The sequence below is a fragment of the Polyodon spathula genome, chromosome 6 (genome assembly GCF_017654505.1).
Source record: "Polyodon spathula isolate WHYD16114869_AA chromosome 6, ASM1765450v1, whole genome shotgun sequence".
Taxonomy (NCBI): domain Eukaryota; kingdom Metazoa; phylum Chordata; class Actinopteri; order Acipenseriformes; family Polyodontidae; genus Polyodon; species Polyodon spathula.
Genome location: NC_054539.1, coordinates 73,187,980 through 73,207,011, shown reverse-complemented (window position 1 = coordinate 73,207,011; position 19,032 = coordinate 73,187,980). Strand labels below are relative to the sequence as shown.

General features: G+C 39.1%; 1 protein-coding gene across 2 annotated transcripts in view; it reads right to left on the bottom strand.

Moving 5' to 3' along the window:
* Positions 1 to 5,790: 5,790 nt before the first annotated feature.
* bach2b (BTB and CNC homology 1, basic leucine zipper transcription factor 2b) overlaps positions 5,791 to 19,032 on the bottom strand; it is a 91,844-nt gene continuing 78,602 nt past the window's right edge. For both annotated transcript variants that reach the window (XM_041253686.1, XM_041253687.1), the window contains exons 3-5: positions 14,082 to 15,566; positions 9,274 to 9,480; positions 5,791 to 8,008 (exon numbers count right to left, since the gene is read on the bottom strand). In XM_041253686.1, coding sequence (XP_041109620.1) covers positions 7,499 to 8,008; positions 9,274 to 9,480; positions 14,082 to 15,566 — 2,202 coding nt within the window. In that variant the 3' untranslated portion in view covers positions 5,791 to 7,498. The remainder of the gene's footprint in view (positions 8,009 to 9,273; positions 9,481 to 14,081; positions 15,567 to 19,032) is intronic.

Sequence of the window (19,032 nt, the reverse complement as noted above, 5' to 3'; positions counted from 1 at the left end):
TTTAATGAAACCATCCTGTTACTGTAAATAAAGAAGCTTTGCCACAAGTTGTAATTATGAAAACTTGTTTTACATTGTTAATGTATAATTGGATTGGCATACTTGTAGCCAGGGCTGGCTTTAGGCGGTGATGATTAAATACGGTGTCCAGAACATCAAACGAATGCTACAGTATCAACTGTATCTTAAAGTTAGTATATAGGTGCATAATGCAATATACTAATGCTCAGATACACTAAATAATGTTCATTTAATTAAAATGTTAACAAGTATGTGTTTCTGTTCATTTGTTGGACTTTATCAGTTTATATAAGTCACAACGTCAAAGCACTCAAAATTCCAGTCTACTCCAAACATATTTTTTAATAAAATGATCATGCCCCAATAGACCTATTGAAAAATACTGTAATACCCGACTATAAGTGGGTTTTGAAAGGGCAGTGGCGGAAATAACCAGGCAGAAATAAACCCATAACAACAACAACAATTCTAACAAATTATCCCCTGGGCATTAGCAAATCCTGTTTTTTTCATTTTAAGTAAGAACATAAATTACAAAGATATTTTCCTAGCTTTAGCGGCAGCAAAGTCCTTTATTAAATCTGAGTATTCTACATTCTTGACAACTTCGCTCCCATTTGACAGTTTTGAGTCATCGTTGAGCTCAAATATGCCTTGACCAATTTCAGCCTGCAAAACCTGCGCTCACCAGAGCCAGCCGTCTCTGGGATGATCTGTGGGCTCATTTGTTTTCTTGCATGAACTGCAGCATTTTCATAGGACTCATACCTGCGAGGTGCCAACATGATGAGCTGCAGCTACAGTGTCAGGACTGCAAAGCATTTAGAAAATTAAACAGTAAATTGTTTTGAAAGTTTAACACCAGAGAGACTACTGGTGCTAAATTACCAACCCCATATCTAATCACACCCCTGCTTCTGCCTCTAATACAGAAGCCGTATGTTAACCACTGCCATGGTAACGCTGTGCCACCAAATGTACAAATACTCCTGCAGGGCTTGAGAGAGAATTTATAGTGAGCAGAACTTGTCTAGCAGGTCAATACCTCCCACAAATGTGTTGCATTTACTCACTATTGCTGGCCTACCAACATCAACATAGGTCTTAACAGCAACTATGTTCTGCTCTGTTTCAATCTTGTAGTCACATGATCCTCTTCCCTGTCGTTGTTGTTCCTTTTCAAGTCACAGTTCTTCATCCTAATTGTGCGCACAATACCAACATGGTAAATACCTCTCTCCATTTTTGATCCAAAGGCACTGATGTGCACGTTTGCCTTTGCAGGGTTACAGTCTTCAAGTGTAACCTGCAGAAAACTGTTTAATTACTCCAAACATTTCCACATCTTGTTTTTCTTTTTCTTCAGATACCTCACTGTTGTCTGTGAAGTGTAGCATGTCAGTTTCTCAAAGTGATTCCTGGACAGGATAGTAGCGTGCTTCATTCTCCCAGTAGGCCCTCACACTTGGCTTCTGCACAATCTTCATGTAGAGGTGTATTGCAAGAAGCTGCTCAAGCCCTGCAGCTGTGGTGTTAATAGACTGACATGTGGTCCGAACACTGTAAAGACTAGTTTGCATCATCACTTCAGAAAGCATGTCATCAGTGACAAATTTCTTGAAGCAGTGATATGGTGTGACAGTATCAGCATCTTCTGGTGGTGCATTAACAGACCGGAAAATAGTTTCTCTGGAGAGTCTTGTTGCCATCAACTATTTGGCATTAAAGTAAAGATAATAGCATCATGTTTTTAGACAGATAACAATGATCAAATATAACAGACACAATACTCATGGATCGGGGGTTTGGTGACTTAAAAGATTTACAATTTTCATTTACTAATTAATGTATATTTGTGTACATATTATTGATATAAATTAAGTATGACATAGTATGTACATATATGTTCATCAATGATTGAATTTTTTTTTTTTTCAAATCAACCAAATAACTAGAATTTATGTAAGAAATTGTAGAAGTTAATTTATTAAATTAATTTATTAAACATGCGTTGGTGTTCCTGCGGTGTATCTCTACTAAACTAGCTCACCAAAAAGATCCAACATTTGAAAGGATACTTTCGGGTGTTCTTTGGCTAATGGTATCGTTGTAATACTTTTGTCATAGTAAAGACCGTACCCCAACGTCGTCTCTACAATCAGACACTTTACTATGTATATAAACGATGCGTCGGCATTAAAGTAAAGATAATAGCATCATGTTTTTAGACAGATAACAATGATCAAATATAACAGACACAATACTATAGTGTGTTTGCATTACTTGTTTACTTGTAATACATAACATTTACAACATTTCTCTCTTTTACACAAAGCTTTCAGAAATGTTAAACATTTTATTTCAAACTCTGTGTCAGTGTCTCTCTTAGCATCATAATGCATTTCTTTCATTTATCTCCTTAAAATTATTATTATTATTATTATTATTATTATTATTATTATTATTATTATTGTAACGGAACTCTACTGTGTTAGTATTAAAATGTTTTTACCCAAACTATAATCATAATGGCCATTAGCACGTGATTTATAATTCTTAAATGTACAGAAACTAGTTTTGTTAGAAACAGTGAACTGCATAAACATCACCTGTTACCACTGGGTGAAACACCCTGACAAAAATAAAAACACAAAAGCTTATGATACATAATGATATGTTCTTTATTTCATTAACAGAAATGGTGTCTAGACAAAAAAAAAAAACAAACAAACAAAAAAAAAAAAAACACTAGCAATTCAAATGAATGAAAAGGGGATTTTTTTTGCACAATACTGTATTTACATGGGGTTTAAGAAGTCTTTAAATCCATTAGGGTCATAGCATTTTGGAAAAAAAAAAAAAAGAAGTAAAAATTCTTAGTAACAGAATAAGCATTACAGTTATCTACTGACCATCTATAAACACAAAAACACAATCTTCTAGAAAGCAAGAAAAACAATCTTGGGGATTACAAGCCTAGAACTAATACATAAAAAAATGATGCACCAAATTTTACTAATACATTAATCCCATATAATCTGTGTAAAAAGCATGTAGAAAAAACACCTGATGCAATTTGATACAGTCATTGAGCAGTTATGAGAGGTATGAAGGATTTTACAGGTAGATAAGTGTGAAAAAGTCCATACTGTTGAGCTGGGGCAGGACTTGGAGGCCCTTGCACACCGACTTCACCCTGTTGTGAATATGGCCTCTGAAAAGGTAAGGCAAAGTTTGGAGGTGCACTTGTATCCACATGCTTCTAAAACAAAGACGTGTCAAGCCAGGCTGTGGAACACATGGAAATAACTACGAAGTGGCCTCTTACAGTCGATACAAAGCATTACTTATACAGAGAAAACCGAATTCCCACACAAATGTCACAAGTTAGACACAAGACACACATTTCCCTTTCACATCACCTCTGGTGTTTTGTCTTCCAAAAGAGAGGACACTGGTATAAAGTTTAGCAACCAGATTCAAGCAGTCAGAATGCTCTTAATAAAGCCAGTGGAAATGGTGACTTGATAAGCAGCCTTATAAACATGCGAGCTAACAAATGTAACTCCATTTCTACTCACCCTGCATTTGCAATTTGCCACCTTGCTTCTCAATTCTGTCTTTTGCATCGCATATATATATATATATATATATATAGATATATATAATATATAGTATATATATAATATTATATATATATATATATAAATATTCTTATATCAGAGAATTATAGTTGGTTGAAGTATTCGTCGCAACTCAAATCACTTCATGAAGTTCCAACGTTAATTAAATAAAGAGTGTATTGTCCACATAATATATATATATATATATATATATATATATATATATATATATATATATATATATGATATAGAGCAGATAGAAATAGCCTGTCTGCATAATTTGGCAAACAGGCTTAAGAAAATGAAACTCAATTCATTTTTTCACACTAGTTATGCAAAGAATGCATCACATAGCCCTTTGTGTGGGTTCTGCGTGTGTGCTAATCTCCATACTCAGACTTTAATAATACTGCTTAATTGAGAAAGGATCAAATTAAATGAGCAACGTGAAATATAAAAGCGTCAAACACTGACAAGTCTTACAGTAAAAACAGCAAATAAAACTGTGTGCAGCAAAACAATGTCTGTTCCACAATCATACTGGATTGAAACCTTATACTCATGGCACTGTGAGACAACACAGGCTCATCGATACCATATAGATTACTACTTGAAAAAAGAAACCGCTTCATATGAGACAAGGCTAAAAGCAGGGCCGCAGCACAAACCTGCCATGAAGGGCAATACATATATCCCAGGCAAGGTTTAAATTCACTGGATAAACCCCTTTCCTGTTTCAGCAACCAGGGGCTCACTTGGAAGTAATATCACTTCACACTGGGGACTCCACCCTGCTTTTGGGTTGATATATACATTACAGATTTGTCAGAAGTCTACCTGGTGGCATGAAAGCCTGGTTCCAAAGCTTTCTGATTATTAAAGCTAACACTGGGTTTATGCAGCCTCTCCTGTTTCTCTGGGTGCTGTTTTATACAAATAAAGCAGAGGAAAGCAATTTAGAGAATCATATACAAGCAAGAACCGTTCTATACACTTGTTGCTATGCAAATAATACATCTATAGCTTATGGTTTGCAATGCAGGCTCAAAACATTACTTGAGTTGTAAAAATGAAGCCCAATCTGGAGCAAAATAAGGGACTTCTTGACTTGAATGTGCTTTTCTAATATTACTGAACTGATGATCAACAAAGGATCAATAATGATCCCTTTCAGACTTGTAGCTGATCCTTCACCTCATTCTAGTCTCCTTTTTTATTATCTGATAACAATCTGTTTTGGTGGTTTGCAATACAGTTCAGTAAAGCACTAACATACGCATTTACGTCAATCAAAAACAAAGAATGAAACAATTCTACAAACTCGTCACTGATAACTATAGTTAGCTAGCAATCCTGAAGCTTAACAAAAGCCGAGTTGTGTGAGCAGTGGTTCAGAGTCCTTGGAAAGTGTTGCCTGTTGTACATGAATGCCAGGTTCACATGCGTTATAGCTGCTGTAAAAAGGATGAGTAGCTGTGGTTGAATAGCTGTTGGAATGCAATCGCACATAGGCTTGCCAAGACATAAGCCAGTCTTTCAGCTAGGTCTTTACAAGCATCAGGGGTTCACTGAATGAAAACAATCATTTAACAAATATCAAAATATATATATATATATATATATATATATATATATATATATATATATATATATATCTACATTCCCCTTAGTGACACTCTATCTAATGTATAAAGCTTTGTATTTCCAGTTTAATGATTATTAAGTCATGACATGCTGGATTTTATGGCTCTTAATTCTACAACTGTGTCAGGTTTAACTTGTGGAAATCCTTTTTTATTTCACATAATACTGAAGACAATAAAAATACCGAATGTGCTTAGTTTGCATTTTTGTTTTGTGTTTTTGTTTCCTGAATAAATCCAGCTGGAGAACTCTTGTTGCGGACTCAAATGAATGGGTAAATGAGTATTAGACATTCCTGTAACTACGCAGAACTACATCATTCAACATTACAACGAGGAGCTTCCATTCTAGATGAAAGTTAAACAATCACTATGATACTACATGCATTTAAGAATCAGATGCAATAAAGGAGATGCAATATATATATATAATATATATATATATATATATATATATATATATATATATATATATATATATATCCAAACAAGAATATCTTTATAAAAGTTTAATGATTGGTCATTTGAAATACTGACTGTCTCATTCTTAACCAGATCATCTCAGGCATCACAATACTAAGTATGATCATTTCCTTGTTAACCCCAAATTCTTTCCAAATTAGCACAAGTTTATAAATTTACAAGGAAAACAACATATTTTGTTACCACTGGGGGGCAATTTCTATAAGTGCCAAATGAAGTGCATTCTTCCCTAGTTTTGCAGGGCTTCAAAACTCCAGATTACAAAATACCCCATTCTGTAGAGCCGGATTTGCGCTTTGAGTGCTCAGAGCATTTCATAAAAAAGTGCTAAGATTTCTAAAGGAGCTGATAAGACTTACCAAAGTCTAATAGTACAGAATAAAAGACAAAGTAAGAAGAGACGTATACTACTGATAATACTGCAGCATAGCTTATAATACGTTTATACCAAAGCGCCAACTGTTTGCAATAACTGAAATAAAATGAACACTGAATAATGTTACACCGATGAGAAACATGGCCAAAAACTCACCCCCTGGCTTGTTTTTTAAATAGCATGTTATTTCTCCTTTCAAATCTTTTACATGACCCGCCCTGTTCTCCATCAGGACACCCCTATATAACTGCCCGCTATGAATTCAAACAGATAACAGGTCTCATTAACGTGTTACTCAGTGTCAGGTAATCAGTTCATATTCACCACGCATGACCTGTTTCCTGCTCTCTGTTTCTCATTTCAACACTCAACCCATTACATTACATTTCAGCTCATTTTTAACAAGGCTGGTATCCTGAGTGTAAGAATACTAGGACATTTCTGAAGACAGGAAAGCAAAACTAAGAAATGACAGCATCTGTGCGACCCTGGTAACGACGCTCAGCTGAAGCCTAGTGTGAATATAATGTTAACCTTTTTATGTAGTCTTTACATGACCAAAGTCACTATGCTCAAATGGCACCCTATGGCAGTGCCACACCTATATACATTAAACCATCTGCCAAACAAGCGTTCTAACATTTTATAAATAAGTACAAAAAAATGATATTGTTGATGCATGGAAACCTAACCAAGTAACTGCTTTTTTTTTACTTTAATATTGTAAAAGGCAAAAGAGGAATGTTTGAATTTGAAGTTCTGTAGCAGGACACATGAAGGGTTCCAGTTGCAGAAATGCTACAAACGAGGGATGCAGAAGAGATTCTTGCATATGAATACGTGCAGTCTAGCTGCTGTATGAAACTCTTGATCTGCCTCCAGAAACTGTCATTTATCTTATGAACAATACTGAACATTCAGAACAATTTCCTGAGTTTGCATCGGTGTGACATGGGCCACAGAGAGAGAGAGAGAGAGAGAGAGAGAGAGAGAGAGAGAGAGAGAGAGAGAGAGAGAGAGAGAGAGAGAGAGAGAGAGAGAGAGAGAAACACAAGTAGAGCTGCTGCTAGGTCCGTAGAGGTTTTTAAATCTGAGATGTTCTCTGCCCTATTATGTAAAAACAGTGTTGCCACTGCTGAGTTCCTTGTATGAGCAAGGTGTAGCACCATAGTGAGGATTAAAGTCCCATTTTTATGCAAAGGAGAGAATACCTGGAGAACAGTATTGCTGCTTTTAAGACAACTGTAGTGTCAACCTTTTCTCTTAAAAGAAAGTCCCAAAGAACACTGGCAGAAGCTGACCGACCCAACTGGACTGACCTACCAGGCATGGGGGAGAATAAAGAGCCCAAGTTATTCGCAACAGTCTTTCCGAGGCTGTTCATCAGTTGTACATTTATCAGTCATTTCCTGGCAGAAGTCCACAGTGACTGTCTGACTGCACTGTTCAAGGGAAGGGCCCCTTTCTAGGTAAGTATCCGGCTCGTGTTCACCGAGTGAGACTCCTCCTATGCAGCTTTCTGATCCGTTGCCAGGCAACCACTGGGCCCCAAGCTGAGCGGGGCTTGGTTCTGTGCAGCACTGCATGCTTTCCCCCGTGCACTGAGAATTCATGAAGCTTTGTTCTGAGCCCAGTGAGGGGGTCTTGGAAGAAGATGGCTTGATGCTGGCAGTGGCGGTGGCGCCTGTTTGATCCGCTGCCCTGAGGACTGGGCAGTACCTCTGCAGGGACTGGATCTGCTCTGGGCTGAGCTGCACGTCCCGGCACACCTCCTGGGAAAGACATGAAAAGTTCTCCCACAGCTCTCCCATGCAGGCTTTCAGCTGGTTCCTCTCTGTCAGCAGCTTGTCTTTCTCACAGACCTGACAACACACAATAGGATTATTTAGTTTAATGCATTTCACAGTTCTCTCAAAACAATAATTGATTTGTGGTACCTGTTTATACAGGTTATAACACTGATGAATGCATAACCTTTTGTCTACTTGACTTACTATAGTTTCCTAGAGTTTTAGACTGTATATGGACAAAGGGATCTGTTAGGCTGAGCAGCTTTCAGAACCAGTGTGATTACATTTTTAAAGACACTGATACAACTCATTGTAATTGCAGTTAGCTTCTATACTTATACTGTGTTCCTGTACACATTACAAAATGCCCTGGATAATTTAAATGCTGTGATTGGCTAAACAAAATCACAGGACCGTGCAGTAAGAATTGTCTTACTGCTCGGCTAGTGGCTCATCACCTGTGAAGGTCAAAGCGTGTCTGAGTCATTAGCTACAGAAAAACAATACAGTATAAAAATATAACATTGAGTATCTAAATGCAAAAACCTGTTCCCAAGGTGTGCGGTAAGATATATATTTCCATATTTTGCACATTTGGGGGTCTTACCACACACCCAGTCCTGCGTTACTGCCTTCTTAAACACATGCGCTGGTAAATGGAATCTGTGAAATCCTGGAAACAATATGCACCCACGTAGCTCCAGCACAGCAGGAGGAATTACAATTTAAAGAGGACTGTGGGTGGGTGGGTGAATAGGGGAGGAATGCGGTGGACCTGCTTTAGAGTTTGGCATTCAATATAACATACGACATGAACTGAGGATCTGCAGATTTAGATAAGGTACTCACCACTGGCTTTGGTACAAATATCAATACAATTCACCTAAATCTAAATCTCCTTTTGGAGCAGTCAACCAGCTTTTGTTTTAAATGTTTATGCAATACATTAGCTTGGAATCTAATATGTTAATGTGGCATAGTATTCCTAACCCTAGCACTTACATTGTGTTATTAATATTTCAAGATAATTCCCTTGAAGATAAAGTCAAAAGTGTTTGTTTTTTTCCTAGGTGCCACTGGACCTAACTCATGACATATGAAGCTGTATTGTGTGTGATTAAGGCTATCCTCAGGGGACTGTGAGTGTGCTAACAATGGACAAGCATTTGTTTTTAACATTACTTGTTAATACTATGCTGTTGCCAATCACATATGGGTGTTATTAGCCGCTGATCTGATTTCCCCTCCCACCCTGTTCACTGCAGATTCTGTACTGGCTCAATGACAGCCCATCTCTCAGATTCCCAAGGCACATGACCTGTTTGGCGTGGACATACCAATTTGTGGATCTCACATTCGAGATTCTGAATGCAGTCCAGTTTCCTTTTCCGGCAGCGCTGAGCTGCGATGCGGTTCTTACTCCTCCGTCGGATATCGTGAATGAACTCCAGTTGCTCCGAGGTTAGTTTGTGCATTTTTATCATCATTTGGAAGTCATTCCTTGGAAGTTCTGTGATTTGATCCACTGGGAAAGGAAGCTTGACCTGTAAAATATGAAAAAGTCTGTTAAGATCCTAAACATACTTTTGTTTGCACTGTATTTGAATTATGGTGTACAAATATAAGAATGAACAAACTGACTGAAGCTTTGACACAAACATTTTACTAAACAGGGATGTCTGTGGTCTACTGGTGTTTAGGGTGAAAAACGAAAGCACGTCTTGTTTAATAAATGGTACAGTGTCACCACAGGTATCCAGAACTAATTGGAAGCTACTAGTTTCAAGGTGCTTTAATAGTTCTGGAGAGACACACACAAAAATTTTTCAATGATTACCATTTCTAATTCCTTTAGTAGTTTGTGCAGACTTGGATACAGAAGTACTGAACATGCTAATCAACAATGTATCAGAAACTGTCAGATGCTGTCTTTCCTATTGTGACTGAAACTAAGGCAGCTTACTATATAAGAACATAAGAAAGTTTACAAACGAGAGGAGGCCATTCGGCCCATCTTGCTCGTTTGGTTGTTAGTAGCTTATTGATCCCTGAATCTCATCAAGCAGCTTTTTGAAGGATCCCAGGGTGTCAGCTTCAACAACATTACTGGGGAGTTGATTCCAGACCCTCACGATTCTCTGTGTAAAAAAGTGCCTCCTATTTTCTGTTCTGAATGCCCCTTTGTCTAATCTCCATTTGTGACCCCTGGTCCTTGTTTCTTTTTTCAGGCTGAAAAAGTCCCTTGGGTCGACACTGTCAATACCTTTTAGAATTCTGAATGCTTGAATCAGGTCGCTGCGTAGTCTTCTTTGTTCAAGACTGAACAGATTCAATTCTTTTAGCCTGTCTGCATATGACATGCCTTTTAATAATTCTGGTCGCTCTTCTTTGCACTCTTTCTAGAGCAGTAGTATCTTTTTTATAGCGAGGTGACCAGAACTGAACACAATATTCAAGATGAGGTCTTACTAGTGCATTGTACAGTTTTAACATTACTTCCCTTGATTTAAATTCAACACTTTTCACAATGTATCCGAGCATCTTGTAAGCCTTTTTTATAGCTTCCCCACATTGTCTAGATGAAGACATTTCTGAGTCAACAAAAACTCCTAGGTCTTTTTCATAGATTCCTTCTCCAATTTCAGTATCTTCCATATGATAGTTATAATGTACATTTTTATTTCCTGCGTGCAATATGGAAGACATGCCAGGGATCTATTTTTATACCTAATTCACATGCAAGAATGTGAGTACAGAATAATGAACGAGTCTCTGTGTAATACTGCCTGCTGCCAGAAGATGGCACCATCACTGCATTACCAATATGACGAGAAGAGACTCAAAATGAAAATAGTGCACCTGAGAATGCCATAGTACTATATATTGAGCAATCAGGCCCTGGGCATATTACCTATCTATCAGTAAAATACAAGTCATCTTTTAACCATCTATATTACTGCAGCACAGGGAGGAGTAAAATGATAGAGCAGCAACACCAGCAGATAGCATGCCAGCTTTAATTAAATCAGGAGAGTGTTATTTACCGCCCTCTCAGGATTACTAGAAGGCATGACTATACAAGTGATTTAGTATCAGCTGGCTCCCACATTTAGAAGACCTGAAGAAGCATTCTGCTGTCACTCGCTGAAGCACAGCCACTGACACTGCAGTCTACAGTGACGCTGAGGCTAATTGCCTCAGTGAAATAGCAGAGCAAAGGAAAGGGTCTGCCAGCAAAGTGCTCAGCTTGGAGCAGAGGAACGATTCCCCATAGGTAGAGAGTACTGACAGGATCTGCTTTAATACTGTCAACTACCTTAAGGTACTAGTAAGATAAGTAACTGCTTTCATGCAGTGAAGGGCAGTTATTGAAGAAGTAGGATAATATCAATTTAACCAGTATCACTATAATAACATGTTCACGTTTATTATTATTATTATTATTATTATTATTATTATTATTATTATTATTATTATTCATAAATAGCATTATTGCAGAAGTGGATATCTGATTTCAGTTTTAGTTTTTTATTCTTGTAAAAACAATCCACCGATTGGATACACTTGCTCACAGAGCCTGACATAAGGACCCTGGTGATGTGGGTTTGTTTCATCACTGCTAATTAATGTTACAAAGCATTTAGTTCTCATACCCATTGGACAGTAAACACAAGCCCAACACCAGCTAACACATTTTCAATAGATAAGATAAGATAAGACAGTGTTGCATCCTGCTGTTGGTTAGAACAGCACTGGAGCCAAACGATAACCTCTGGAGCTCACAGCGAGCTTCTCAGACATGCTTTGCCTCTTCTTATTTGTTTTGACAAGTGGTAATTGTAAAGCAAAGCTTGGTCATATTTGTTGTTCTTCTGAATAAAGTGAATGTGACAGATATACTATGACCATTTAAGAAGAACAGGGATATTTGCTTTGGAATTAAACTAATGAAAGGAATTGCAGGACACTGCTGCATGTTAAGAAATAAAGTAGGCAAGTATACCGTATGTGTAACTAAAATACATATACCTACATTTTATTATTTGTTTTGTAGATGCAGAGCTGCCAAGAGAGACTAGGAACCCACACCCACATTGAAAATAAGCCTGCATGTAAAAGTAAATGGTCTATGGGTTATGGAGGTGGCATATTCTCTCCGCTGTATTCTCTCTGCTGTAAATGTATGGGATGTGAAATGTAGTGACTGTAACACAACCACTAAAACAAAAATTCTATTCAAAGAGGAAATTGTGCTACAAAGTATGTCCCTTACATTTTAAAATAAATATTTCTGTTGCAATGAAATAGTACTTACGGGTTTTTTTTTTTTTTTTTTTTTACAAAAACAGAAGGTAAAATCAAGTAGTAATGAAAGCATGATCAATTCTAAATGGTAACCACAGTTAATTATACAGATGAGCCCAAGATTAGTGGATTTAATCTCTGGCACAAACAGGGACTCAGTTTATACTGTCAGAGAATACACTGGGCTCGGCCAAATTAGATACATTCAGTGCATTCCAGCAGCATCACAGAAATGCTGATCCTAAGGGCTTCCAGAAACTCGATTTCATGCGGTTTTCAGCTCTACCATACGTGTTCTGCTTATTAATACTGAGACCGCAATGTATCATACCGAGAATAGAAAACACTAGTTCAGCTTGCGATGGAGACGGCTTTCTTGACAGCTCACTTTCTGTGCAAGTAACAGATTCATATGTTTGTTAATATTCACCGTATTACTCAATATTACCTCCTAGCTGCCTGACACGCATGCTGTAGTTTCATTGAGAATTACTGAAAGGAAAAATGCTACCGGCACTATACTGTACTTAATTTAGCAACAAATTATTTATTTTCATAATTCAGCCACTGGATTCAATGCTCTTCACACTGCAGTACTCAATGTAGAGGTGAACACATGTTGTTACTAGGCTTGATATTGAGTTTTTTATTTTCATTTCACCCTCTAGAAATTACATCTTTCCAGGATAAGAGTTCCAGAACCGTAAATGACATGTGCGCCTGGGCCGCTAATACACAAACATCACTGTTAACTGAATCTGCCTGAAGATCAAAACTAAAAGTATACTGCAGTGTCACAGTATTGTGCTTTTCACATACTCAACCAAAGATCAAAGATGTATGCATGTATTGTTATTAGTAAATTAAACCTTCAATTAACTTTAAAATACATACACTTTTAACTTTTATTACTATTAGTCAAAATAAAAAATGAAAAATAGTAGTGTTTGAATAAGGGTTTGAAAGGTAATATTTTGTATTTAATTCTAAAGGAGCTGGCTCACAAACTGGCACTGTAACCCGTGACTTTGTTACAATACAGCCGAGCAGCCATTGGTACTGCCTTAAATGACTGTTGCCTTCTGATATTAGTCTGCAGTTGAACAGCTTCCTTCCTCTCCTGGATTCACTGTTAAACCAGCACTGTGAGGCAGGCTTGGTGTTCGCTCTGTCTGGGAGAGGCTGTCAACACCTGCACTCTTCTCAACAATGTTTCTTTTTACAGTCTGCTCTTGAAGCCATTCAGAAAGGATGAAGCGGCAGGTCATTGATTGGGATTTAATCAAAGCCCTTTACTATTAAAGCACAGTAATTATGTAAGCGTTCCTTTTCAAGCTTAATTTAAAAACAAAACATTCTGTACACAGAGGGTGGAATAATGTGTATCACCACAAACGGCACAGTTAACAGAAAGGGTGAATGGTCTCAGTTACTGTAATGTATGACCTTCCATCATGCAATCGTGCCTGATGTTTGTACCTCTTAAAAATTGTTAATAGACTGGACGTATTCAATAAACAATACAATTTAGGCAGTTCTGCAATTAAAATGGTTAAATCTGTACAACAACTCTCCCATATAGCTCTACATTTCAGGTGAATTATTTTGCTGCTTAATGCAACTCAATAAAGTTGCCCCGATACCAGGTGCTAGTCCCTCATACTATGCTTGAAACTGTTTCATTGCATGTTTTTCTAAATTTGGAAATTATAATGCTTCAGAAGATGGGGTCTACTGATTCAAAGAGTGGCTGTTTTTTTTTTGTTTTGTTTTTTAATAAAGTAAAAGATAAAGGCATGTCTGTCTGTCTCTCTGCAATAAACACACATTCTGCACTTACCTCTTGCCCTCGTTCTTGAGCAGGGCATGATTCGCTGTCTCCTTCTGAGAATGAGCCAGACTCGTCACTGGAATTGGTGCCGTATGACTGCTCACATTTAATCTTGGGCCTGACCTGGTTATACATGGCCTCGCCCGCCATACCTTGCTCCTGTTGATCGGTAGCGAGACACCGGGGAGAGGTGGAAAATTCAAACTGTGGCAAACTACAAGGGGAACCTCCACTTCCATCTTCTGCATAGGAGTATGAAGAGCAGGAACTAGAAGTCCTGGTCCTCGTTTCCGAGGGAGGGGAACGGGGACACACCTTGATTGGCACTGGGCAGCTGGTGTTGGGCCGAGGCCTGCATTGCACCATGGGCTCGGAGGGCAGTCCACTGGGGGAGTAGGTCTGTGAGCACGGAAGGGACTGGCTAGCACCGGCCCACAGACCCTTTGGCATGTGTTCTGATAGTTCTGTATCCAGGGTGTTCCCTCCAGGGTATGAATGCGCTGGAGTTCCCCGTAGGTCGTCTGTAACTGAGGAAAAAATGACGCTCCTGCGGTCCAGCTCCGATTCCTGCTTGCATACTCCGTCACACGAGAGAGTCCTTAATGGTAATCCCACTTGGAAACCGGCAAAATCTTTCTGAGACGCCACTGATAGCCCCATACCCACAGAGTACGTCTCATAGTCAGTTTTGTGGTCACCCTGAGTTTCTACTTTTTCCTGGGGACAGGCTGTTCTGTTGGTAAAAAGCTGCTGTGGTGTGCTGGGCAAACCCAACAGATCGGTCCCTTTTTTTAAAAAAGACCTCAAACACGTTGGAGACTTGCTTTTAGGCCTGTCCACGTACAGGGGGCTGCGCTGCTTGCCATCCAGTTCCATATCTGCCATGCCGTCGTTCTCTTTCTCTGGCTCGTTCCCTGACAGACACAGTGAGATGCTCTCCTCCTCGGCGCGAGGTTCGTTTTTGATCTGTCCCAAAGACAGTCCCTGGCTGTGGGGGGCACTGCTGCTGCCGGAGCTCGTTTCCTTGAATGTGCTTGGAAAACCTGAGGTACTGGTGTGTGATACATCGTTATTGTGCTTGGTGCAAGCCAGCTGATACTTCCTATACTTGGGGCAGCGCGGCAGGTCTGATGCTCCGTGTTTCTCAAAGTCTGCCCTGCCGTCCTGGAACATTTCAGGAATCTGCACAGCAATGGCTTCCTGTTCCAGCAGTCTGCCGGTCTTGGTGGTCTCGGACTGCATGCTCTCATCCTGCTCCTCCTCTGAGTTCTCATCTTCCTGGGATCGGGGGTAAGAAGCTACCTTGCGGCAAAGGAGCACGCCATCTTCCTCGCTCAGGAGCTGGGCTTCCAGGAAGCGAAAGCAGGAGTCCTCCAGGTTGTGCATGCGCAGGAATTCTGCACAGTGGATGACCTCTTGGATGTTTTCTCTGCTGAGTAGCAGCTTAGCAGTGTAGGCAAACTGCAACAATGGGGCGAATCCCCTGGCAGTGACCTGCAAAAAAGAAAATAGGGAAATTGCCAGCTTTACCATCAGCAGTGCTATTGTTTGGAACTTTTCGAGTGTGGTGAGATAACCTGACAGTTCTAATGTCCAAAAACAAACACTGTAAAGTACCAGTTAATCTTTTATCAGGTCAGCACTGAACATTATATACAGGGGTAAATAAAAACTAGCACAGCACCGGGCTGCCAGGCTGGGTGCAATCTATTCACACTGTAAGCTTTGTGTTTTTAATTTTATTTGAAACAGTTTATCACATTCATTTAGAAAATGTGGCATTACCTTCTGCAATATTGAACCCCATGCAATTTGAATTTGTGTGAGGCAGGAGCATGTTGCAAAGTACTATAAAAGCACATTTCATGTAAAATGAACAAAGCTTCCAAATGTTTAATATCTGGTTTAATATTATCATCATCTTCAAACACGGTTATGCACCAACATATGAATAGTCTATTTGTGGAGCAGAAAATGGCAAAACATGCAGCACTTTTAATAGTACTTCTGCACCAATCAATTAAATAGATCATATTTTATGTTTAATCATAAAACATGATCTATTTAATTAATTGGTGCAGAAGTACTATTTTCCATTAAATGTGTGTGTGTGTGAAGAATGGAAAGTTGGTACTTAATGCACAGAGACTGCTGGATGCTCTTCAGTTCCAGTGACACAATGCAATTACTTTTCAAACCACATAGTAGCACTAGCTGGTGGACCACCTCAGTGAGGCAGGGGGGGGGGGGGGGGGGAGGAGGGGGGGGGGGGAGGGGGGCTGGCTAGTCAAACTGAGAAGACAATGCCATGCGTTTGTTTGCTGTCTCCTTAAGACAAATACCAACTGATCACCCCCTCATATAATCAACTTTAACAGCAGAGCTACTGTATGTGCAACTCCTTTCCCTTTAATCTGTGCTTGTTATACGTATGGCATGTACGTAAGGGGGGGGGGGGGGGGGGGGGGGGGGGGGGGGCATCCACTATATGCATCCCCAGCGAGTGACAATAAAAAAATAGGCTATGGTATCCATTCTCTCATTAGCAATGCACAAGCCCCTACAGCAGACCCTGTTTAATGATCTGAACAATGTTTTAATCATTACAGCAGGGCCCCTTGGCACTCTCCAACAGTGAGGAAGAGTGTCTTTTGTACATTGATGCCAGTAAAAGTATGCTTATTTAGATCCACTATTATTATGTATATATTGTAATGCTCGGGTTGTTTTATTGTTTTTTATCCTAAAAAAAGGCAATTAGGAGGGGGAAATACATGAATAAATAAATACATCACCAGTCACTTTACCCAAGGGCCTACATTCAAAACCAGCAGATAAAGAGAAAAAGTGTGGGTTACCAATATACTAGAAACAACTAGCTTCTGATGAGAAATGCTAAACTATAGAACAGCAGTGACAGACTGGATAAACAGGGAGCGCTACTATACAGGAATGTAATCAGCAGGACCTGGCCAAGTCTGCTGTATCTGTTAAACAAACCTGTGTCTGATCTTTATCCAGCAAAAGAGGGCAGAAAAAACAGCTCGGTTCATCTTACAAGCTGCATTTATAATACCCCTCTTCCTTGCAATGCAGCTTGAAAATACATTATTTGGATTACAATAGTGCATTAGTGCAATACATCATATACTGCAGATGTATTGAATAGCTGTTTACTTTTATTTCTACGAGAGGAACCCCTGCCGTTAAGTGTTACACAGAATACTGCTATCCTTGCTAGCCCTCTCAACAATAATATGAGTTCATTGCGGGTGGCAAGAGTGGATTTATTATATCCAAAAACTGGAAGAGGCAATTACTCCCTTTACTGGGGAAAAAAAAGGAAAAGAAAACCTGAACATAAAACAATAACGTATTTCTTTCTAATGCAATACAAACACACACACACACACACACACACACACACACACACACACACACACCTACTGATGAGCAACCAATTGCAACACCACAAAAAACAATCCACTGTCTGAAGGTGAAAGTCATCTTGTTTAAAAAAGGAAACTAGTCCTGCTCTGCTGTGAATGTTACTAATAAATAGAACAGCGCTGGGAAAAGTGCTGAGCTTACACTGGATCTATTTTCAGCTTACATCAGCAGCTGCTGCCCCCGGATCACATCTTCATGTGCACCGGGCACAGTATGTGATCACTCTGGTGTTACAACCAACAAATTAATGAAGGAGCGAAGCGGGGAGAGAGGAAAAGAAATCAATACTGGAGAGGAATGCCAAGCGAGAGAAATAATACTGAAAAGGGAAGAATAAAGCACAATTCCAAGTCATTAGAGGAGCGACATTGACACATGAAGTGTTTCAGCCGTTAATAGCACTTATTGTATAGAGTGCAGACAAAGAGACAAATTAATCAAACTGACAGATCTGGGGCATTTTATGCTAATTTAAGCTCCTGGGCTTTTAGATTGCACTGCTCTGCGTCTGGCAAACTGATACTGTACCATTACAGAGCAGGAAACTGTATGAATAACACATCACACATCATAAAAATTCACACATCGTGTTTAGGAGCGCAGCCAAATGCGCAATCAATAGGCATAGAACCTTCTCCCGAGACCTTACATCAGCCTCAGTAACTGCTAGTCTATGTAAATGGGCTCAAGCATATTCCTCCATGTCATGCATACTAATAAGAAGGGAGGCAGTGACTGTCGGCCAACTTCCTGTAAAACACCAAACCTCACATGATGTGAAACAGGCGCAGCAAGCTTCATTTTGCTGACTAACAATGGGCTCTGAATTGGATGTACAGTGTGAAGACACATCCCGCTTTACAGGAACGCCTTTGCCTGTTTTAATGGGTGTGAATGGTTCAAATCTGTGGACAGAGTTAATTCACAGGAAATTAGAAAAGGAGCTGAAATGAAAGGAACAATGAAAATAAATCACATCAAAATGTCACATTCACGGGTTTTAGAGGCATGTTTTAAAAAGCTAATGAAAATCTTTCTTTCCTATTTTGAGAGCTGACTGAAGCTTGAAGTGGAGAAGAGGTCCTGTGAACCTCTAGTATGTTAATGGGTAGGGGTCTAAATTGCTAAGCAATTGTGAAAAAGATGTTACTGTTAGAAGAAACAAATACGAAGAACTAATTGTAGCCATGGTAACCGATATCAATACAACTCATTCATTTCATGAGAACACAGATCTTCTGCCAGTTGTGTCAGTATAAAATAGTACTGCTGCCACACAAGGTACAGACTGGATTCAAAATGCCCTGTTTAGTTTCAAAGTAAATCATCAGTGCTAGTACCTCAGGGTTAAACTTTTATACTTAAGTGTCTTAAATGGTTGAAACAGAACGAAAGCCTTGCAGGTATCATAACCCTGCAGACAGTACTGTTGAATCTATTACAATCACAGCCTGTATAGATATATATATATAAAAAAATTAAAAATGTGTTATAAGCTTTTTAAAAGTAT